This window comes from Platichthys flesus, chromosome 19 (genome assembly GCF_949316205.1).
Source record: "Platichthys flesus chromosome 19, fPlaFle2.1, whole genome shotgun sequence".
Classification (NCBI taxonomy): Eukaryota; Metazoa; Chordata; class Actinopteri; order Pleuronectiformes; family Pleuronectidae; genus Platichthys; species Platichthys flesus.
Window position 1 is genome coordinate 18493951 of NC_084963.1, and position 24231 is coordinate 18518181.

The 24231-nt window shown below is 41.3% G+C and overlaps 1 protein-coding gene and 1 long non-coding RNA gene across 7 annotated transcripts in view; one reads left to right on the forward strand and one right to left on the reverse strand.

Annotated features, from left to right (window-relative positions):
• Positions 1-20720, forward strand: part of LOC133975222 (calcium/calmodulin-dependent protein kinase type II subunit beta) — a 42318-nt gene extending 21598 nt beyond the window's left edge. For 2 of the 6 annotated variants that reach the window (XM_062413125.1, XM_062413124.1), the window contains exons 10-21: positions 42-164; positions 1432-1515; positions 2150-2192; positions 3186-3257; positions 4461-4495; positions 9545-9613; positions 12519-12563; positions 13223-13271; positions 15601-15676; positions 16468-16562; positions 16647-16883; positions 17539-20720. In XM_062413125.1, the coding sequence (XP_062269109.1) occupies positions 42-164; positions 1432-1515; positions 2150-2192; positions 3186-3257; positions 4461-4495; positions 9545-9613; positions 12519-12563; positions 13223-13271; positions 15601-15676; positions 16468-16562; positions 16647-16882 (927 nt within the window). In that variant the 3' untranslated portion in view covers position 16883; positions 17539-20720. The remainder of the gene's footprint in view (positions 1-41; positions 165-1431; positions 1516-2149; positions 2193-3185; positions 3258-4460; positions 4496-9544; positions 9614-12518; positions 12564-13222; positions 13272-15600; positions 15677-16467; positions 16563-16646; positions 16884-17538) is intronic. The other 4 variants (XM_062413129.1, XM_062413127.1, XM_062413126.1 and 1 more) reach the window with 3 other exon arrangements.
• On the reverse strand, positions 722-3273 carry LOC133975224 (uncharacterized). The gene is made up of 3 exons (XR_009924743.1): positions 3156-3273; positions 2124-2203; positions 722-782 (listed from the first exon to the last, which is right to left on the reverse strand). It is a non-coding gene; the product is annotated as an uncharacterized LOC133975224 (long non-coding RNA).
• Positions 20721-24231: the final 3511 nt, after the last annotated feature.

Here is a 24231-nt window from a genome sequence, read left to right on the forward strand (position 1 = left end):
ACACTGTAATGTGGGCATGCATGGGTGTGTATGTGCTTTAGTTTCCCTCCCCAGAGTGGGACACGGTGACCCCGGAGGCTAAAAACCTTATCAACCAGATGCTGACTATCAACCCAGCCAAGCGAATCACTGCCCAGGAGGCTCTGAAGCACCCATGGGTCTGCGTAAGTATTTACTGTGAAGCCATATAGACACACCGAGCTCCATGTTTCTGAAGACAGGACACTATATTTCATCCAGCCAGCTTGAAGCTTTGACTATTTAGAATTTGTAAATCCCCTGACAGCAAGTTTGTGAACATCTGTCCAAAAATGCCAAAATATCAGCACCATCTGTTTCCAAACATGTGATCTCTGATATCTGCTGATACTGGGTCAGCTTATCTTGAATAATTTGTTCCACACAAGGGCGAAAGAGCAACCTATCTCAGGGATAAGCACTTCTATCTGCTCATCATCAACAAAATATCAGGCTCTGTGGCTTAAGGGCACGCCCACAACTCTCTGATATGTGCAGTTAAGATGCAAGAGAGGGTTTGGTGTACATACAAAATTTGACAAAATAATGAATAATAATGATAAGGACAATCATTTCCTGATTTCAGCATGGAACAAACAGTGCCTTTTAATACAGTCAAAGTTGAACACATACATTGTTCATAAAGATCCTTTCATTTCCCCTTGGGAAAATAATGAAAATTTGACACAATTTCATCAGGGTCTTTCTTTGCCTGGTCAAATACCAAGTTTCATGGAAATCCATTCGGCAGTTCTTGCATAATTCTACAGACAAAACAAAACAAACAAATGTTAGGAGTGCAAACATATGCTCCTCGGTGGAAGTACCTACTGTAGTTTCCCCCCTTACTGTAAAATGTTTGTTTTACATTAATCTATCAGTAATTGTACTGCAATATAATAATAAAGTTCTGAAGTTTATATTACACACTTATTGCACAGATATAAGGGAAATTTAGTCAAAATACTCATTCACTCGCATAAACATGATTCACAGTAGTGTCCTGACGGAAAAAACATCTGTCTCCTTGAGTTGAGAAATAAAGGGAACAGTATTTTTCTTAAGCGAATAGTATATTGCTAACTCACACTTAATAATAATAAATACAAAGTATCATATATATCTCATGTTATAAAACAGAATGAGTATCCTACACATCAGTATGCTGAGTATGCTGATGTGTAGGATGCCATCAAACATTTCATTGTTTTGTTTCCGTTTTTTTATTTTTTACCAGAAATGTCACCTCAGAATCAAAACGTTCCAGCGAAACGAGTCTCTGCGACAGCTCCTGCCCACATAGGCCTTTTACTGTCAGAGCTGCTCCTCCACTGTTTTATTTTCAGCATGTCTTTCTCTTTCTCTCTCTCTCTCTCTCTCTCTCTCTCTCTCTCTCTCTCTGTCTCCCCACAGCAACGCTCAACAGTGGCCTCCATGATGCACAGGCAGGAGACAGTGGAGTGCCTGAAGAAGTTTAACGCCAGGAGGAAACTCAAGGTGTGAAAATACCCGGTGGCTCCAAATGAAGTTGATTCTTTTACCTGTACACTGTGTCGACAGCCTCTTCTGATGACATATACTTTGAGCGAATAACATCAGCATATAATTTTGCAAAAATGCTTTTTTTAAATTCAGACACGGCTCATGTTAATTGGGGGGGGGGGGGGGGGGGCAAAAGAGAGCAGTTATGAATGCTGTGACAAGTGAGGAGGAAATGCTTATAATCTTGTTCTTTCACAGGTTGCATCACCACATAGTCATGAGTGAATCCACAAATAAATGATACATCATTAAATGGAAATGTAAATGAAATTTTAGTCTAAATTGTGGTTCCTGACTCTATACAACCACTGACTGACAGAGCGTTAAGGTGGGACATCCTAAAAGCTCCTATGCTGTCATTCATGTAAATTGGTAGATAAATATAGCACTTTTGGTCATATTATTGTACTTTTAAGAGGTTTTTTTTATACCTCTTTTGCTCCGAAATGAAAAATATATTTTACGTCTGATCTGAACTGAGAAGAATCTCCTGTGTTTTCTACTTTAATCAAGTGATTTTGTTTTATTTCTGGGTGGGAGGATAAAACAAGGCCCATTTTTACCTGTGTCTTCTGCTTTACCCTGACAGGGGGCCATTTTGACCACCATGCTCGTCTCCAGGAACTTCTCTGGTGAGTGCTGCCTGTTGAAAAGACTAGAGAGAGTCAAGGGGAAACATCTCAGTGCCCTGAGCGGGAGAGGATAGGGGAGAACAGAATGACATCCCATCTGTCTTATGCCATCTCTTCACACATACATACACACATGCACACACACACATAAACCCACAGCAGGTTGATGGGTGGCAGTGTTAGAGTAAGCAGGAAACACAGCTGAGATATTTGCTTGGTTTTTGTGCCACAGATTCATACGGTACAGGTGTTTTTAAATGGAGCTGAGCTCGATCGGAGTGATGGACAAATTCTCTTGCGGTGTCTTAAACCAGATGCTTCAGTTCGTACACTCACATAGTATCTGCATTAAAAGGCGAAGTGTGTGGAAGTCTTGTACCAAATCAAACTAACAGCTTTCAGCCTCACAAATAACTCAGCCTGTCTGAAAAATATGTTGCGTTCCTTTGTAAAAGCTGTGGTGTTAGAATTGTCTATTATAGGTTCAAATTAAAATACTGAAATGCTGTTTTGCATTTCAGTATTTTTCAACGGATTTCCTCTTTTTTTATCAAATACACCAACTAGCAGGTTCTGTTTGTCAAGAGCCCTCTCTGCCAGAGAGCCACAATGTTGAGCTCGCTCGATCTAGATCATTATCTGGAACTGCACAATGTCACTGATCTCAACACCATAAAGAGGATATGTCTGATCTTTTTACATCAAGATCCAAACATTATTTTTGGAGTAATTGATAAAAAAATGCTAAGAAAAGTAATAAAAAAGTAATTTGAAAAAAGTTACTTGATCCGCCCCTTCAAGTTGATTCAAACCAAAATGTAACGGCTCATTCCCTGGCCCATGTCACATGTCCCCCCCAAGTTTGGTGCAATAGATTCAAACTTTTTGTTGATTCTTTTGACAAATAAATAACCAGAAAAAGATTGATACTTCCTTATCCTTTTAGAAACAGCACTAACTAACCATGTGTTTCTGCATTGTGTTGTGTTTCAGTTGGTCGGCAGACCACAGCCCCCGCTGCCATCAGTGTTGCAGCTAGTACCACCGCTGGCATCGTGGAACAAGGTAGACTCCTCTCAGTTGTTGCCGTTACTCGTATTTTTTACATCTCTGCTTTGTATTTACTTCACTGTTCTCTCCTTGCTTAACAACTTCACCGTACTTCCTTTGCTCTCGCTGAACTCGTGGCAGACATGATTAAAATGGAAACACCATCACACCCTCCCTCTGTCCCTCATCTTGTTTTAATCTCTCTTCCTAAATCTTCCCCCCTCCCTTTCCTTCTTATGCTTCTCAAACGTTTGCCAAGGTAAGCAGCCTCATCCCTCATCTGGGAGGGGAGAGTATTACTGTTCCCACTTCCATGGGTTAGGGCTTCTCTGCCCTGCAGGGTATTAAGAGACAAATTGTGTGCACGCAGGAGCTTAGATGTAAGATGTGCTATAGGGGAATGCTTTTGAGTGTTTTGTGCAAGAATTTGACATTTGTGCAGTGTGGATTTTAAGCTGGGGTTCGCTCACCCACTCAGGGTGTCAGTGTTACTGCCTTGAAGGATTAGCATCAGCAGAACTGTTTGTTGCGGTGCCGTTTCTAATGGCTTTACCATTATGAATAGCATTGAAACACACATTCTACGGCTTCTGTTTCCCCCTCGTGTGCTGCTACACCAGAGGGTTGTGCACAGTTCCTGCCCGTCAACGAACTCTGTAGTGATTCCAACTAATCCAGCCTACACTTTGAGATTAACAAACCCATTATCACATACCTGAATCTCCACTCCACTTCCCTCATGCTTTCACTGTGGGAACCCCCCCGATCTGTGCCTGTGCGTGCATCTGTGTGTGAGTGTGTTTGGATTATGTAGAGAATTAGTTAGACTTTTTTTTCCCCCTCTTGCCTGATGCCCTCTGCTTATCTAATGCTTTTGGCCAATGGATCAGGGTTAGGAGATGCCAGTTGGATGGAGATTTTTTAATGTGTGTGTTTATTCGTTGGGGTTTTAATGTCTTTTTACAGGACAGACTTTTTTTCTATCCAGAGGGAGGGATGATTTTTTTTTATCTTCTTTAAGGGTTGTGGGGAGGAAATGTGGAGAGATAAGCAGAGTCCCTCTTTGTGTGCTCTGCTTGTTCATTTTTGACATTTCCAGTGCTTTGATGAGCAAGTGATTTGTTTTGCATGCATGCAAGTTAAGAGCTGTGGTCTTCTTAAGGTGTATGATGTGTACTCTTCCATCTGAGGGTGTGTCCTTCTGCCTCTCTGCAGCAGCCAAGAGTCTCCTGAACAAGAAGGCTGATGTCAAGGTAAGGCAGCTTCTCTTGCCTCCCCTCTGTCCTCGTTCGTTTTCATTTGCACTGTTTCCTTTCCATGTCCTTGGCTCTGGAAGCCCTTTGCCCCTTAAGAAACACTGTTATTATTCCATAAATATTTCAGTGTATGGCAGATGAAGTTTGGGATGATTTGACTTTGTTAAGTGCTGTAGCGTTCACTTTAATATTTTCAAGGTACTATCTTTGGGCTAAACTCCAGAGCATAATGTAGGTGCCATTCCCTGCCTTTTACTTTTATTTCCTGTTTTAATTAGAAGATGTATTAATACCTCTGTCTTTTGCCTTCACTTTATTAAGTTGTTTTATGATTAGACGTTATCTAATGTTACTGATAATTGAGGGAATCCCCAAAAAGAGGCTAGCTGGCATTAAATCCACGAGTGTCTGGACTCTACTGGAAGGGATACAGCAACGTTCAGGTGGACACCTGGTGACTGTGGAGGACACAGCATATTATTCCCATCATTTTCATACTCATCCAATCAATCATTGGCCCAATGTGCCCTGTGATTGGAGGCCTTTTCATTCTTTGTCTTCAGTATTTATTCTGGTTCTTCCATAAATGTGTCACCCATCTGTAAAAGTGTAGGTATACATACACTCATCACTCAAATCTCAGTGACTTTGTGACATCTTTTCCTTGAAATTACATTTCTTCACAATAGCATTTGATGGAATTGAATACTAGGAGTATCAAAATCAGAAGCAACACATCTTTTTTTAAACTCGACATGAAGTACACCATGTCACGATGGAATTGGTCAAATGTCATCGTGAACAAAAAAAATGTCAGTATCAAACCATTAGACCAGGATCTTTCCCTGAACTTTGCCCAATACTGTGAGAGAAGGTACCGTCAGAATTATCACAGCATGAATCCATGGAGACAAACTGTCCTGCACCACAGTCCAGGCTGCTTCTGGTGGTGTGATGATGTGGGGAAGGTTTTATTCACACAATTTGGGACTTAATACCAAAAGTTTAAATGTCACAATGTATCTGAGTATTGATCCTGACCATGTCCGTCCCTTCATGGCCACAGTTAGCATCTTCTAATGACTACTTCCTGCCAAATAATGCTCCATGTCACATACATGGTTTCATGAGCATGGCAGTTATCTCAGTTAACCTCAGTGTCCTCCACAGTCACCAGATGTAAATCCAGTGGTAGAACAGGAGATTTACTATATATACATATGATAAAAACAAGTTGTTATTAAGGATAACAGGCACATCCTTACACATCCATTTACCCTTTGTTAAAGGAGAACAAGTGTGAGTTTTATTGTTGAACCCTCCTGATGGTAACTTCTCTTTAACTGGCTGGTTTGACAGAGCTGTGTTACTTCTTCTCTACGTTCAGTCACCTCCATTTGGCACAGCTGGCACTTTGCATCACTCCACTGCAGACATTTACCCCCCCTAAATATTTCCCTCTGCCAAAGAAAAGCTCATTAAAGTACGAGGTCAGAACTATTTCATCTCCTGAAGCGGTCCTCAGGCTGCAGTGACTCAGACCACACTGACGTTATTGGTGCACCCCCTTTCAGCTCCTTTCTCCTCCTCAGCCTCACAGGCGACGCAGGGAACTTTGTCACAAATGTATGTTTGCATGCAAGTTGTATGTTTGTCTGCTGTGGTGCATTTGCTTGCACGAGGGAGTGTGAAGCCTCATTGTTAACACTGGATAAGCAGTTATCCTTTCGCTGTCTTCGTTAAATTTGTCTCTGTAGTTGGATGTTGTATAGAGATACTTGACATCACTTCTTATCTAGAAATAAGCTGTTATGTTGTCTTCACAAATAACATGTATATACACATTCATAACTGACTACATTCACAATACTTTACAAGATTGTGTGTTTCTGCTCTCAAGATATCTATCTTGTCCATTTCTTACACACACGCACGCACGCACGCACATATGCACGCACACACACACACACACACACACACACACACAAACATACACACACACACGATATGAATCATTTAAAATGACTATAACTTGTGTGCAGAAGACGAGATATGCAGCATCTATCTCTTAGCAAATAATATTCCCTTTCTTTGAGGGATCTAAGATTTTTGATAGCGTTTATCATACGAGATCTGTTTCAAGAGATAACAACTTTGTTCAAAACATGAAACAAACAATGCCTACTTTTTTTTAGACCTGCTGCAGATCTGTACCTGTTGGAGTAGAAGGTGTAAGAATTGTGTTTAAAGCCTCTGATCGCTCTCCCTCTTGCTTTCTCTCTGACACACACTCGCACCCCCCCTTCTCTGCACACTGTCCCTCCCTCCTCCCTCACTCCCTCGGGTGGCCTGATGCTAATCTCAGATTATTTCCCACCAGATGATTAATCTATCATTACATAATCGGAGCTCTCCCCTTGCTGCACCCTGACGTCACGCCAATGCACACAACCCCTCGAGCTGTTTCAGTATCAGCACATTCTATTTTCTCCCTCTCTCTCTCTCTCACACTCATCTCAGTTTCCTACAACTTCTTGTGAATTTGTTTCAGGTTAGAATCCATTATTTTATATAATGGCTGTGGTCGATCGCTGTATCACCGGGGAGTGATGGTGAAGTCATGATTAGAAATAACCTTTATACAAATATTATTTCTAAACAAATTTAGGTTACTGCTTTTTTATGTCCTGATAGTGGAAAACTGTTTTTTTATATTTCAGTGGGAAGTAGGATATTCTCATTTGCTGTAAATAATTTTTAAAACAAAGGCCACAAGTTAGTGCAGGGATTCACAGCAAGACGGTTCTTGATTCGAATCCTTTTTCAGCTTGCTGTGTGGCATTAGCATGTTTTTCTACCAGCTTCCTCCCACAGTCCAAAGACATGCAGCTTGGGAAGAGGTTGATTGGAGACTGTAAATTGACAGTGTTATTAGTAGGAATATAAATTACCTCCTTCCTCCTAACAGCAACTCTCCTTAGACATAAATGCCCATTTACTGCAGCACAAGGCTCATTTTGTGCGTCTCTCAGTCTAGGTGGTGTGGAGGGTTTCTGTGGTTATCAGCTCCACATTGGTCTGTCTCAACATCCTCTCCATTCATTCTCTCTGGTCTTTACTCAGGGAATTAGAGCTGACAGGAAATCTTTTATAAAATTCAGGTTTTTGAGCTCTTCCCACATCCTGCCTTTGCTCCTAGCCAGTTCTCTCCAATCTAAGATGGTTTGATAGAGAACAGCGATCTCACTGTCTCTCTCTATCTCCTCCATCCTCTTTCTCCTCCATCCGTCCCTTCTCTTCAAGCATAGTGTCATCCCTCCACGCATCGTCCAGGGATTCCCAATAGACTATCACATTGACTGTCACAATTATTAGCATCAGCGGAGACACTGTGTGAACAAAGCACCTTACTGTCACACTAGAGACTGCTGTAAATAAACCTGTGTCTCATGATTCAAGTCACTGGCCTTTTTCTGTATTCATCCAGACTAAGATATATATAGTTGTTTTTTGAGTGAGTCATGTTCAATGTCACAAACACAGGGAATGGACAGCAGCGGAAGATCTGTGGACGTGGAGGCCACCACATTGTAGTTATTCTTTTATCAGAAGCGGTTTTGAGAGTTTAGACTTAGGTCGCTCCGAGTTACTTCCCGACTTTGTTCGCACACGATTCTTCTCGACTCAGATGGCAGCGCTGCTGAACGGCAGTGTGTCAAAATAAGGACGCCACAGAAGAAGGCTGCGAAGATGATGGAGTTTAAATTGAACTGAATGCTTCCTTATGCCTCTGGCTGGTTGGCTAGCAGGATAAACAGCATGGCAGAGATCTTCAAAGGGGAAATGCTGATGCTTAAAATTCTGCGGCAGTTTTTTGCCCTTTGATATTCAGTGACACTAACAGGCAACTCTAATTCCAGTTTAATGCAACCGGCGGGGGTCACCTCAGTAGCTACAGAAGCTCTTACCCCAACCTTACTCAGGAGTGTAGAGCTGCATTGAAGCATTGTTTAATTTGTCTTGATTGGAAGCTCATGGATCATACTGAACCTAAATATCCGGTGATCAAAAATGGATAATTAATGATTTATTGATGATTAGTATGGGGTCGAAAGTATAGCTGTTGTCTCTGCTAATATTCTTACATCATCTCTAACTCCAGCTAACTCCACTACTCTTTTCTTCTTCACTCCTTATTGACCAGCATTTCATTATTTTATCTTGTCCACCACAGTCGTCAATCACAGGAAAAACAATGCTGAGGAAAAAAATGAGCAGAAAATAATGTTAATTGGGTTCAAGCATGAAGTTGCCCCAGCGCGATCACATTTGTGTGTGTGTGTGTGTGTGTGTGTGTTTGTGTGTGTGTGTGTGTGTGTGTTTGCTGTGGTTGGTTATGTCCATAAGTTGTCCTTTCATTTTTAATCTATAGTTCTTGTAACTTTTTTATGTGTGTCGACCCTGTGTCTTTTTGACCTCATCATGCTCTGCTGAAATGAGGCAGCCGGATGTTGTTTTACTCTGGAGAGATACATTAACCGACCCTTATGTCCGTGGGAGGAACACACAGAGTTTGACGAAATTGATGTGATGCTTGTGTCTTTATATCTGACAGATGTTGCAAAGGTGCACATCTGTCACTGGTTTAATTTCCCATCTGCAGATGCAGAATCCGCAGCCAGTGAAAATGAAAAAGCTCAGACTTGAATATCCGAACTCTTCTGTTAGATTTTACTGCAGGTATAAAGGAACTGACATGATTAATAGTACGAAACCTTTTTGTCTAATTAACTCTGTGTCAGAAACGCAGGGTAAAGCTTTTTGGATCTTTGGTGTGTCTGCTCTCTCAAACCCTGGAAGTTGGACGGCTGCACTCTCCTCTTCCTACCCACTTTTTATTTCTCCAGAGCAGTGTGCTTCTGTCTGCAATTTTTTTACCTCTATTACACTTTTTTTACACAGTAACCACCCACTTTAGAGCCAGCAGATGGCACCTCTCACCATTGCTGCTGAACACTAATATAGCACTTTGTGTTTCCTGCACAGCCCCAGACACACAGCACGAGAAACAGCATAGTCACCAGTCCCAAAGGCAACACCACAACTGCTGCACTGGTATGCAGCCCTGTGTCCGTCCGTCTGTCCGTCTGTCTGTCAGAAACACGATCAAAATGGTGTGTGTGTGTGTGTGTGAGAGAGGGAGACATAGAGACAGAGTTTAAGGATAGATGGTTGGTGCTGTATTATTTTTACTATGTGTATTAAATCAGGTTTCACAGCTTTCAAAGGAATAGTTTGACAACTTGGGAAATGCACTTTTTCTTTTCCTTGCCTGGAGGACAGTGGAGCAGGCTGTCTTGTCTTGAAACCTCTAAACTAACTGAAATGGAAGTGGAGACAGTGCAACTTGTTTCTGTTGGCTACTCCATTCAGCTTGGATGTCGGCCTGACACAGTTGACAGCCGCTTGTCAGGAGAAACACTCTGCAGCAGGACAGCTTGGCATATATATTATTGAAGTTATCCTTCAAGATGTTTACCCTCATCAATGCTGCTAAAAACTTAAATCTTGATGATGTCTTCCTACACCTGACATCTATTACACTTCTGTCCGTCCTTGGAGAGGGATCCCTCACATGTGGTGTGAGGTTTCTACGTATTTTTACCCTGTTAAAAGGGTTTTTAGTAGTTTTCCCTTACTCTGGCTGAGGGTTAAGGACAGAGGATGTCACAACATGTTAAAGCCCCATGAGACGAATTGTGATTTGTGAATATGGGCTATACAAAAACAATTTGATTGATTGATTGACTCTGCTGTGTGATTGGATTTCACAACTGAGCTATGACAACCTTGCCGGCTGCTGGATATCTCATAAGTCAGGATTCCTTCTTGCCAGGCTCCAAGCTATTGGCTTGTGGCCAAACCACAGTGGTTTGTCAGGGAGGAACCACCGGTGTCTTAGGCCCTGTACCTTTTTGATCCAATCACAGCTGTGAGTGCATGTGTTCTCTTCTGACATTAAAATGTGGCCCCACATGCCTTTTGTAATCGGATATAAGCTCGGATTTCACTTTCCCGCCTTATATGTAAATAGACACATTATTTTCACACGCAATTATTTAATGCATGGAAGCAGAAGGATAAGAAGAGGATATCAAAATAACACAGACAGAGGCTGAGCAAATCACTTCTGTTTGTCGTTGTTGCCTGTTGCTACTGTTTAAATGACCGGTATGTGTACGTCTTTCTGCCTACACAGGGGGAAGTCGGTTGAGGAGGCGGTCCTTAAGTGTGGCCAGGGCCACATTCACACCACTAAAAGAATGTGGAGAATTGTGGCTAATTAACCACCTCTGAATTTTGGTCTGGCGTGATCGTTTAGCCATCTATGAGTCCGTTCACACCTGTACTCCAAGCTGTCAGCTTGTGATCGCATGCAGCACATTATATTACCAGCTGTGTACAGGGTCTGAGGTGTGATGGCTGCATGAGGCAGCTGTTAGCATTAGCAACAATATCAACTCCTAAAGAGGTTTGTGTAGATGCTGCAGTTATATCAGCATTTCTTCAATGAAAAGAAGAAACTGCACTGCAGGCTTTTTTCAATGGCCAACAGGTTTTAGCTCTTCTTCTAAGTGGTTTGCGCAAAAGCTATGGACAGTGATTGACAGATGCTTTATCCACAACCGTCCAAGTATTTATTCAATGAGCCTGCCCTTAAACAGTTTCCAACAAAGTCTTTCCATTTGGTTATTCCATCCATTTAATGATCATATTTACTCTGGGGTCAGTCTCCTTTACATAAATGAGGAAATTTGAAGAAAGTGTCCCAAAAGAGAGTTTTTGGATTTCCTACTGATTACAAAATGAGATTTCTCGTCTTTCTCGCTTTATGAGTGCTGTAATTTGGATTTTTTGACCTTTGACAGAGCTGTGCTAGCTGTTTCCCCCTGTTGACAGTTGTAATGCCAGTTGTTCTTAGCAAGAACACAAGTTAGTGCATTTCCCAAAATGTCCCACTTCAAAGTATTTAATTATATAAAACAGATACTGTATGTTCCACAGTTTACAATGTGTAGACTCATGTCGTATGAACTTTGGATGTTAGTGTATTTTATTTTCCACGATTTTCTGCAGACTGCTGTTTAATATTGACATGAAATATAAAACAATCTCTTTATTGTAGTTAAAGGATAAGTCTGGTGTTCTTCGTCTTCTTCTACATTTTCATTACTGTCTAAACTAAGGGATATAAAGACCAAAACCAACAATTTGATTGTGCATTTCAATATGTTCTCACTTTACTACTTTGTCAGTGAGCCATTGTAGGTTTTAGCAAACATTACTTAAAAAAAAAACGAAAAAGCGCTTTTGTTTGGGACTATTTTCCGCAGCGGATCAATATGCATTTGGTGGCTGAGGTTTGATTGATTCAATTAAACCGCACTATTTGTGTGTTCATGTTGATGACAGAACATGTCTCCCAGTGAAATAAGTTGAAATAAATGTAGCTCTGTAGCTCAGAGGAATCACTCACTGTACATACACACACTTGTCACTAGATGCTTTCCTTGTTGGTTTTGGTATTTTATGGGATTTAATCAACAACAACAAAAACAGACTTAATGTATGTTTAGGTCATACAATGTCACATGTAGTAACTTAATGTATTATTTAATGTTGTGGAGACAGTTGAGTTTAATAACTCTAAACATTGTTTTAATTCACTCATTCTGATTGATGGTTTCATTCTGAGACATTTAGGGATTTAAAATCACCCTTATCTTTATGATCATCACTCTGCTATTCTGAACTTCTGCTGAAATTGAAAATATTTCACTCCTCTCTCCCCGTTTTCATGCACGAGCTGCTCTCTATTAATCTTGTTTCTCAAACTTTCCTCTTATAAATCATTCCCTCATTCTCCTCCTCACTTCTTTATCATTCATACACTTCACACACTCTTTTCACTCCTTCCTACCTTCCATCCTTTCTTTCTTTCTCCCCATTCTTCTTCTAGGAGCCTCAGATTACTGTTATCCATAATCCAATAGATGGGACCAAGGTACACCTCCCCTCTCTCTCCAACCATCTCTGAAATTCTATCCAGTTTTTTACATTTGTCATCGTCGTCCTCACCCTGTTTCTCTATCTATGTGGGTAAAGCCGTACTGTCTTTGGAAACACCTGTTGTTTTGCAGGATGTGTGTATTTCATTGAGAATCTTCTACGTATTTCTGTGTGCATCTTGGTGTATATTTATGAATGAGGGAGTTCGAGTGTGAGACGGTGGAGCTGTGACCCCTTGGAGGTGTTTTGTTGTCTTATACTGCCCCTCTGTGCTCAGGCAAATGGAGCTCAGACTGTTTGATCAAGACTTTCCACCAGATTATACCTGTCCTAGTGTTCAGACTGTGTGTAACAGTGGCTCAACGTAATGTGCTGTACAGTCACCTGTGTCCGTCTTTGGTGATTTGGCTCAATCCACAGACGGGATTGTGCCAGTGTGCTGCTGAGTCACACGCTCATCTGTTGTGTTCTTTACCTTTTTTGGCAAATTTGTGGCATTAAGTTACAGTCAGATGTGTAAAATATGATCAAGGTATTGTGTACATGTGTGCATGCATTTATGAGTGTGTGTGTGTACTTGTGGGTGTATGCATATCTGAAAGGGTGGTTCTATTTTTTCTGAATAATTGAAATTTGTGTCTGTGCACTTTGCAGGGATCATCGGACAGCAGCACCACGACTATTGAGGATGAAGATGTGAAAGGTAGGTTATACACACAGGGGGAGGGATACAGTTCATGAGATGACTGCAGACGTACTGTCGATAACCACTAATGAAAGTGAAAGGCAGCGGAGGGGTGATGCATACCCTGTGCATGCTGTGTCAGCCAATGCTATACACCTAAGAAACTGTTGGCTGTGTTTCTTATGTTACTGGTTTCAGAAGTCTATATAAGCTTTAAGTCATGTCTATAGTCCTCTAGGATGCAGAGATAATTTTTTTTGAACTATGTCTGACAATATTTTATGACTTCTTCATGACATGCCTGGTCATATGGCATTATATGATGAGGAGTGTTTTTCTGATCAACATTAACTTTTGATTGTCTCTAATTATCTATAATTACAGAGATATCCTGGACAATTTGTATTTTTAACACTCCCCTGGACCAATTAACTCTGATAGTTAACATTCCCATCAAGATAAGTCCAGGTGTTAAATTATTTTGTCTTTCGGCCATTCAGGGTAATGGTGATGAAAATAAAATAGATTAATACATAATATGAATTTTAAGGGGAAAAGTCTTCAAAGAGTGTCTTTCTGTTTCCTAAGTGGACACATTAAAGCACATGACTGACTGTGGGTCACCTCCACTTTGGCAGGACTCAGAACGTTGTACACAATCATTACCAAAATAAAGAGAGAATAGAGTTGAAGCGTGGGTCACAGTGTGTGTGCAGCTTACACCTCGATGGATGTTAATACAGTAAAAATGTCACTGAAACACTTTGTGTAGACTTGCCATAAAAACAAGAGACCTCAGCAAAATGAAAGAATTTAGTTTTACGTCTAATTTAGTTAGTTTTCCAATTCCAAATAAGATTATAAATCTTTGACCTATCACTGTATCTGAGAGGGTTAGATCTTAATTCATCTGATATTTAACACATGATGCACTATTTGGAATTGTATTACATCAATCATTGCTTTTTAATTCAGGCGTTTGTAAATATTTCAATGAGTTGAAATTTTAGATCGTATAAAAAGATTCTTGAAAAATAAGTGTTGAATCAGTTACATCCATTGATGCATAAAAACCGTCTATGATAAAAACTAATTTCAGTTTGGTTAAAAGAAGTTTTCAGGGACATCAATTTTGCAATTAGTAATGGATCTCGGAATGACCGCAGACTATTTAACCATTTATAAAAGATAATGACTGGGATATGGGGGATACTTGACTATGATCTTAACCCTCAACTTTAGACTGCATTACAGAATGAAAATATATCTTTCCATCACAAAACATATGTCTGTTTAAAATTTGATAAAGTCATCACACAAGCCCAGTTTCAAGAAAGTTATGTCAGCAAACACACATTTAATTTAAGTTTTGCAGAGTCAGTCTCTCTATGTGTGAAAATCAAATCCACACACCTCATCTGGACCAAGATATAAAAGATTACCTGGAATGGAACAAGTAAGCAAATCACATATAATTCAATGTGATGGTATGACAATAAATAAATGATCTCCATTCACAAGTAAGACAAATATACCAAAAATAAACTAATAAGACATTAATAAATAAATAAATACATGTAAATGCTATAACTCACTGGGTAGATTGTTTCAATCAGACCCTGATTAACCAAAATAAAACATCTCATGAAAAGACAAACCCTGACAAGACATAGACATTATGACTGAAAGTCTCTATGGAAACTGGTTTCAATAAGAGGGAATGTCCGTAAAACAGTGTTGAGACAAAAACTAAGATCCTGTCGTTAAAATTGTTGAAATTATAATATATGGGGCATATTTTCATGGGAAATAGATTTTTCTACCTTTCTACGGACTATATATTTTGTATTAACTGTAGAGAGAGAGAGAGAGAGAGAGAGAGAGAGAGAATCAGAGCGAGCTAAGCCTTCCTTCCTCTCAGTGTTGGGAGGAAGCGAGAGGAGGAGACAGTAAATCTGATCTAAAAAGCTGAGACAAAAATAGCTTGATGAGCTCAAGCACCTCACATGCAAACCAGAGATATGAGTGGTGAGGGACGGAAGTGAGTATTCAGCTGCTGCACCTGTCCTACTGGGGTAAAAGGGAAACCCTGGGACTTCCTGCATGGAAGTAGTTTTGTTTAGGTGTGAGGCAGCATGGAGGAGACTCCCCTCAGAGAGCCACTGATGACAGAGAGGTGACTGACAATGAGTACCAAGCTCTTAGGTGCGTTGGACCTCGGTGTGCTTCCCAGTGTTTGTGAGTGAGTTTGACCCGAGTGTTGGGTTAGGGTTAGGGTTAGAGAGAATCAGTGTGCACAGGGATGCAGCCCCACTGTTCTCACAGCCCTTCTGTTTTGTCTCCGCAGCTCGCAAACAGGAGATCATAAAGATCACAGAGCAGCTGATTGAAGCTGTCAACAACGGGGACTTTGAAGCCTACGCGTGAGTCCATCACTTCTCTATCAGTCTTATTTGTTCCATGAACAGACACCTCATCAGCTGCAGGAGAAGTACAATCCCAAAGCTCCCCTTTAGCCATAGAGAACCATTAACCTGACTGACATGCTAATGTCTTCTCTCTTTGTATTAAAAGATTAAAGAGTAATTACAATCATTGTTTTATTCCCACACAACTAACAATAGAGGCAGATTGTGAATGCACTTGTGTGTGTGTGTGCGATACTTTCACATACATCTTTGTGAGGACCATTCTGAGCCTAGTACCTACGGCGTGAGGGTCTTTGAGGGAAAGTGAGGACATTTTGGACCGGCCCTCTCTCTCTGACAAACTTTAGATGAGCTGTTTGAGGGTTACGACTTGCTTTTAGGATTAGGGTTAGAATTTGTCCATCACTTCTCTATCATACAAAACTACTTAAGTAGTGAGAGAGAACGTTGAGAGAGTTCAGTTGACTCACTAACTAAAGAAATAACACATAACGAATCAGAATTATGATGCTGAGTCACAATATTTACATCAAGATTACATCTTCTGGTATAGTGACATGAGATTGTGGACATGCATTACATTTTGGTCCTGGTTTCAAAATCGTTTAAAGGGATAGTTCACTGAAACATGAAAATTCACTCATTATCTACTTACCACTATGCCGATTGAGGGGTGGGTGAAGTGTTTTGTGGACAAGCACTTTAACCCCTAAAGAAGCCAATTAAAAAAAATATATATTGATCTATAATAATAGTTTTGAGGTTCGTATTCTGACCTTTTGCAGGAAGATCTGCGACCCTGGCCTGACCTCGTTTGAGCCCGAGGGGCTGGGTAATCTAGTGGAGGGAATGGACTTCCACAGATTTTACTTTGACAATCGTAAGTTTACATTTGAATCTGTCTCATCTGATCAATTTAAAAGCTACTTTCTGTCTGAATCTGGACAATCCCCTCTCCCATCAGTCCTCTCCAAGAACAGCAAGCCTATCCACACCACCATCCTCAACCCCCACGTGCACATGATCGGAGACGAGGCCGCCTGCATCGCGTACATTCGTCTGACGCAGTTTGTCGACGGGCAGGGCCGGCCCCGCTCCAGCCAATCAGAAGAGACCAGGGTGTGGCACCGCAGGGACAGTCGGTGGCAAAACGTCCACTTCCACTGCTCAGGAGCTCCTGCTGCCCCTCTGCAGGGATAAGGTACAAAACATAGGGTATTGTTTATCAGAAGCATAGACTAAAGATAAAGATAAACAACATGATTTGGCTTCACACAAAAGTGAAGCCAAATCATCTTGTTTGCCACCTGGTTTCTGGTTGCAGTATAAATCATAAACCCTGTCTCCTCCATGTTAGTGTGGGAGACACGGACCAAGCTAAAATGTAATTTTTGAATATAGGACAAGATGGTAAGTATCCCTTGTACGTTTGAAAGTCTTCGGCACAAATTAAGTTACAGGTGAATGTTAGTACTATCAGAGCCATGTGAACCTATCAGTAGATCACACATCATTACCTCTATGGCTTTATAAAACAAAAACGGCCCCATTTTGGAACATAGAGGACAAGATGGAGAATATCCCTTGCATGTTTTACCGCACTAATTAATCTATACCGCCAGCTGATGTTATCAGTTGTTAGGGACATGTCTTCCTAAAAGAAAAATACTTAATTTTTTTCTCTCAAAGATTGTTCTTATCCCTCTGGTGAATGTTTGTCAATTTGTTTTTTTATTAAATATTTTATGCTGATGGACAGCGGAGACTGACTCATGATTGGCCGCTCTGTTAGGGCAGGCCCTTGATAAATGACTTGAAAAGTAAACAAAAAACAAAACGTATCTTTCTTCCTCCAGGTACGTGACACTGATGAGGAGGTCGAGAGAGGCGGACAGGGAATGGGTGGATAATCTAAGAGAGAAAGAGAGACGCGGTGGTGAGAGAGAGAGGCGGAGGTGGATGGAGGTTGAGTTTAAAGAGTCTGATTATGGGATGGTGGCCGTCCTCCGTCGCCTCACACACCCAGCCCGCTCTTCTCTCTGTCTCCCTACAACCTCGACAGCAGACGGCGACAACGAAGCTCCCATCGCCAAAGCCTACAGTACAGCAGAGGGCGTATCCATCAGCTGCTAAAGGAAACTGTATAGTCCACATCTTGTGTCCTGTCGGCCTGTATGTGGCTGCAGTCTGACACCAAAACACACCTGGACAACACCCCCTGTGTCCTGTGCTCCAATGTGGCACCCTCCTGTTCAAGATCCCCCCTCAAACATAAAGTTATTGTTCCTTCCCTCTAGTATTAATATGGCTGCAGTCTGTCATTGTGCTCTTGCGACTGTACAGTGTATTTATGAGTCACTCTAAACCATTCCTCCTGTTATTGTCTTCTTTTTTATGACGAGCATGACTCCTACCTGTTATTCTTATAACCTGTGGCTGTTTTTCTGCACGAATAGGGCTGCCTGTGTGAAATGAACAAGCCGCGTGTCTCACAGAGAGAGAGACCAGTGGGTGTATTTAATTATCTGTTTTGTTTAGTCATTCAACAGAGTTTTTCTCCCTCTTTCCTCTGCAGTATAGTGGACCCTGAACCCACGCCTCTGTGTTCACTGGGCCCCTCTGAGCCACTCTGTAAGACAGTGAAAACCATGCAGCATGCTAAGATATTAGTGTCGCTCTTAACCGATTCTCTATGTACTGAACATTGCAAGTTAACTGCTGAAATTATGACAATGGTTGACCTTCTAGTATCACTGCTGTTTATGTAAATTTCCAGTTTCTCCGTGGTGACTTTACTCCAACTATGCTGTAGATGGTATTTAATTGCATGATATTCAAGTTAATACATTGGTTAGTTGGGTGTTATCGTGCATTTTGTTGATTTGTCTCCTTTTGGACTGAACTGCTGGTGAGCTATACTCTATTGCCTCTAGTCTCTGGGCTTTGTAAGTGCATAAACTATTGTTTTTGTATTTATAGCATAGTGTAGGATATAAGGATGCAGGTGGTGATGATAACAGAATATGCCTTTTAGAGAAATTGCTGGGTCCAGATCAGATTTTATTAGAGACCAAACCCAGGATCATAGTTGATCACTTTTACCTTTTACAATCAAAATGGCCCTGACCGGCTTCACATCAGGGGGTTAGTTGTTTATTTTAAGCAGTGAAGAAGAAATGCTATGTGTATTAAGAATGCTAAACGAGAAATGGGTATAATAGATGTGTATGCAGGATTTTAGTAAAACGGGTTATTTTCTCAAACATTTGACCAGACACCAAATGCAAAGCCTCAAAATTATTGTCAATTGTTGGATTCAAACAAAAGAAATCTGTCATTTTTTGGTCCAGGTATTTTGACTTGGAGCTTCTTTCAGTCCCCCGGACACCACATATCTTATTTTTTATTTCCTCAAGAGAAGTTTTAGAAAAATTAGTCTATCATAGAACATTTAGTCATCAAGAAAAAAAAGAATTGATCAACCCATAGTGGAATACATAATCCTTACATGACTATAATCAGTGTTTTTATAATAACGTCATAAAGTGACTGTACACATCACCAATGCACAAAACAAATTATAATTCCAAGCAGACAATTCTATTGCACCGCAGCCAAACCCATGCGACGTTCAAGGTTAACCAGTATAGCAGATGGATAGATGGCAAACATACCTAATATTATCAAAGAAATTATTTCCATTTGTCATTAGATTGTCAAAGTTGAATATATTAAATATATATATATACAGTATAATCTTCATTCAGACCCCTGTGGTGTGCACGAACCTCTCCTCAAGAGGGCGCCAACATCAAACAACAGAATTGCATTAGTGAAGTGCAGGGTTCAAAATACAAACGTGAACAGTGCTGAGTTCTGCAATGATGTGTTTGTGAGAGTCTGATAAAGAGCGTGAGCAGAAAAAGAATGAAAACTGTTGCAGACAGGTCCTCAGTTAATCCATTTTGATCAGCATTTATGACATCTACATTTTTCAATTGCTTTCACTCAATTTTCCAGAATTATAATGTCCAGAGGTATAACTGTTAAAATAAAAAACAGTTTTATCCTTTAATCATCACATAATGCGCAAAATAAAAACATCATTGCTGACTAGTTCTTCGACTTATTGTTGGCTGATGGCAGGAGATTAATCAGAAGATGTTTTGATTATTAGTTGATCAGATTTTCTGTATTTTTGTAAAAGAAAGAGCATCTGTCAAACGTGAGCATTAGTTGCTTCTCTCTGTTTTACATTACTGGAAATTGAAATGGTGTTTGTCTGTTGGACTGAATTTTTAACTGATTTATTTATTAATTGAATGATTTAGCACACTGGATGATCGATTTGTTAATTTGGGAAAGAAATCACAGATTAGTCTCGATCAGGAAAAATACTGATTACAGCCGTAATCTGTAAACGCGATGTGTTTAAACATTCCCAAATTTCAATAATTCTAGTCAAAGTAATATGCAAAAGTAATATGCAAAAGTTATTTCATCAAGAGTCTACACCGGTGCAACTGACTCAGCTGTCTGTATTTGAAATGATGTAAGAATGATTTCGGTATTTTATGACATTTACTGAATATGCTATTACTGTAAATATAGATTATATTGACTGGAATCTGACTTTGCGTTTCTGCATCAGTGTACATTTAGTTCAAAGTTTACATTGAGTTGTCAAAGTTTACATATATATATATATATATATATATAATATTTTTAATGTTATAAGGACAGAGGATGTCCCACCATGTTAAAGCCCTATGAGACAAATTATGATTTGTGAATATGGGCTATAAAAAAACAATTTTATTGATTGATTAATGTTTAATGATTTAAAATATAATGCAATACAATGCATTTCTTTTTTTTCTTCTCCCCCACTGCCACACTTTTTAAATGTATATGGCCATATGAAGTGATCATCCTTTACATTGAAATGCTGCTCGCCTGGTACTGTTAATGTGGTGAAATGTCTAGCATGCATTGGTTCAGTGGTTTGTATAATAAAATAAACTTTATTTAAACCGTCTCTGTCAGAGTAAAGTCAAGATGTGCTTTACATTGGAAAATGCTTTATTATGACAGAGTGGGCCTCCTCCCCTGATGACCTCTGGTCAGATGGAGAAAGCCAGAGGCTGGGATACGTTGGTGGACGTGTGCCAGCGGCTTACAATCCCATCATATACAGTCCCTGACAAAAGTCTTGTCACTTATCCATTTTGTAGAAACAACAGCTTATAACCTGACTTTTAATTAATCCATTGGTTTTAGAAATGGCTCATATGAAAGCTAAAACCCCCCCAAATTATGTTTAATATACTAAAATTTGCTTCATTAAAGCAAGATTGATCATTTAGATTTTGGCAAGACAAAAGTTTTGTTGCCTACAGAGGGTAATGTGAAAATTGAACCAATAATTTACTTCAAATACAAAAATATGTTGCATAACATCAGTGAATTAAGTAGTGGTGCTGTGAGATCTATATTTAATATTTTGTATGACTTCCATGAGCTTGAAGGACTGCATCCATGCGGTTCGACAATGATTCATTTATTGATGAAGTCATCAGGAATAGCAAAGAAAACAGTCTTACATGCCTCCCAGAGTTCATCAAGATTCTTTGGTTTCGTCTTCCTCTTTCATTCTACCCCAGACATGCTCAATGATGTTCATTTCTGGTGACTGGGCTGGCCAGTCCTGGAGCACCTTGATCTTCTTTGCCTTGAGGAACTTTGATGTAGAGATGGAAGTATACGATGGAGCACCATCCTGCTGCAAAATTTCAATCAATCAATCAAATTTTATTTGTATAGCCCATATTCACAAATTACAATTCATCTCATAGAGCTTTAGCAGGGTGTGACATCCTCTGTCCTTAATCCTCAGCAAGAGTAAGGAAAAACTACTAAAAACCCTTTTAACAGGGTAAAAATACATAGAAACCTCAGAGAGAGCCACATGTGAGGGATCCCTCTCCCAGGACGGACAGAAGTGCAATAGATGCCATATGCATAATTTTCTAAGAGAAAACAAACTGTTTAAATCTTTTAATCTGCATCAAACACTGAGATGTTTGAGTTTTTAGACCCACAGCCATACTGTAACCATGTGTTTGTTTTGTTATATTCCCTCAATTAACACCCATGACTTCATTTGGAGCTTCTGCTAAATCCTGCAACGCCTTCTTGCCCGTCCTTCATATGTAAAATTTGACCCCTTTTATGGTTGGGAATGAGAGGTAGCCAATACTTCTTGATATTTTCAGCTTTTGATATGGCCTTCCACCCTGGAAATCTCTCGCACACCCCCATACTGGATGTAACCTCAGACCATGATTTTTCCGCTACCAAACGTAACGGTTTTCTGTCAATCCATGCGGGCTCCAGTAGGTCTCTATTTGCGGTTGCGGTTGCTGTTGCTGTGATGTAATTCAACTGAAGATTCATCTGAGAAATCCACCTTCTGCCACTTTTCCAGGGTCCATCCTTTTAGAAGGCTGTGGGCCTTGGCAAATGACACACGGTTTTTTAATTGCCTTTTGTTTAGTGCTGGTTTCTGGGCACTGAATCGACCATGGAGGCCTCTTGATAATCAACGCTTTGGTCTCAGAGTGACTCTTTGACATGTTGTCAGAGGTCAAGTTACAGTTGATGTGAAGGTCTGGTGTGCTTGGGTTCTTTTTATGCACACCTACTAATTGATTGATCATTATTGATCAGAGGTGAGTGTGGCGGTTCTATATGGAATTGAGACCACCTCCGAGCGCTCCCCCTCCCCCCCAAAAAAAATCAATGCAAACACAGTATAAGTAACAAATACCCCAAAAAATAAAAAATACAAGTGAATGCAATACGCTTTCGTATTCTTCTGTTGATTCTTTTTTTTATCTTATTTTTTTCTGTATTGTTAAATGTTAGAATATCAAATTTAATCAAAAGGCTGTTATGTGGGGTGGAACTTCTAACTCTAGGTCCAACCCTCCTCCTTTGATGTGCGCCGCAGCATGATGTGCGTCGCAGGATGAAGTGTGCTGCAGGATGATGTGCGCTGCAGGACGATGTGCGCCGCAAGATGATGTGAGCCGCAGGACGATGTGCGCCGCAGGACGATGTGCGCCACAGGATGATGTGCACCTAAGGATGAAGTGCGCCACAGGACAATGTGCGCTGCACGATGATGTGCGCCACAGGACGATGTGCGCCACAGGATGATGTGGCCGATGTGCGCCCCAGGATGATGTGCCCCGCAGGATGATGTGCGCTGCAGGATGATGTGCGCCGCAAGATGATGTGCGGTGATGATGTGCGCGTCAGGATGATGTGCGTCGATGGATGAAGTGAACCACAGGATGATGTGCGCTGCACGATGATGTGGCCGATATGCGCCCCAGGATGATGTGCGCTGCAGGATGATGTGCGCCGCAAGATGATGTGCGGTGATGATGTGCGCATTAGGATGATGTGCGATGCAGGATGATGTGCGCTGCACGATGATGTGCGCTGAAGAATGAAGTACGCCACAGGAAGATGTGCGAAGCAGGACAATGTGGGCCGATGTGCGCCCCAGGATGATGTGCGCCCCACGATGATGTGCGCTGCAGGACGATGTGCGCTGCAGGATGAAGTGCGCCGCAGGATGATGTGCGCCGCACGATGATGTGAGACGAAGGATGAAGTGCTCCGCAGGATGATGTGAGACGAAGGATGAAGTGCGCCGCAGGATGATGTGAGACGAAGGATGAAGTGCGCCGCAGGATGATGTGCAAAGCAGGACAATGTGCGCTGATGTGCTGCAGGATGACGTGCGTTGCAGGATGATGTGCGCTGCAGGATGAGGTACACTGCAGGATGATGTGCATCTATGGATGAAGTGCGCCACAGGATGATGTGCGCCGCATGATGATGTGCGCCGCAGGACGATGTGCGCTGCAGGATGATGTGAGACGATGAAGTGCGCCACAGGACAATGTGCGAAGCAGGACGATGTGCGCCGATATGCGCTGCAGGATGATGTGCTTTGCAGGAAGATGTGCGCTGCAAGATGATGTGCGCTGCAAGATGATGTGCGCTGCAAGATGATGTGCTTTGCAGGATGATGTGCGCTGCAGGATGATGTGTGCCACATGATGATGTGCGCAGCAGGACGATGTGCGCCACAAGATGATGTGCGCAGCAGGACGATGTGCGCCACAAGATGATGTGCACCGGAAGGATGAAGTGGGCCACAGGACAATGTGCGCTGCAGGATGATGTGCGCCACAGGATGATGTGCCCCGCAGGATGATGTGCGCTGCAGGATGATGTGCGCAGCACGATGATGTGCGCAGCACGATGATGTGCGGTGATGATGTGCGCGTCAGGATGATTTGAGCTGCAGGATGATGTGCGCTGCACAATGATGTGCATCTATGGATGAAGTGCGCCACAGGATGATGTGCTGCATGATGATGTGCGCCGCAGGACGATGTGCGCTGCAGGATGATGTGCGCTGCATGATGATGTGCGCCGCAGGATGATGTCTGCCGCAGGATGATCTGCCG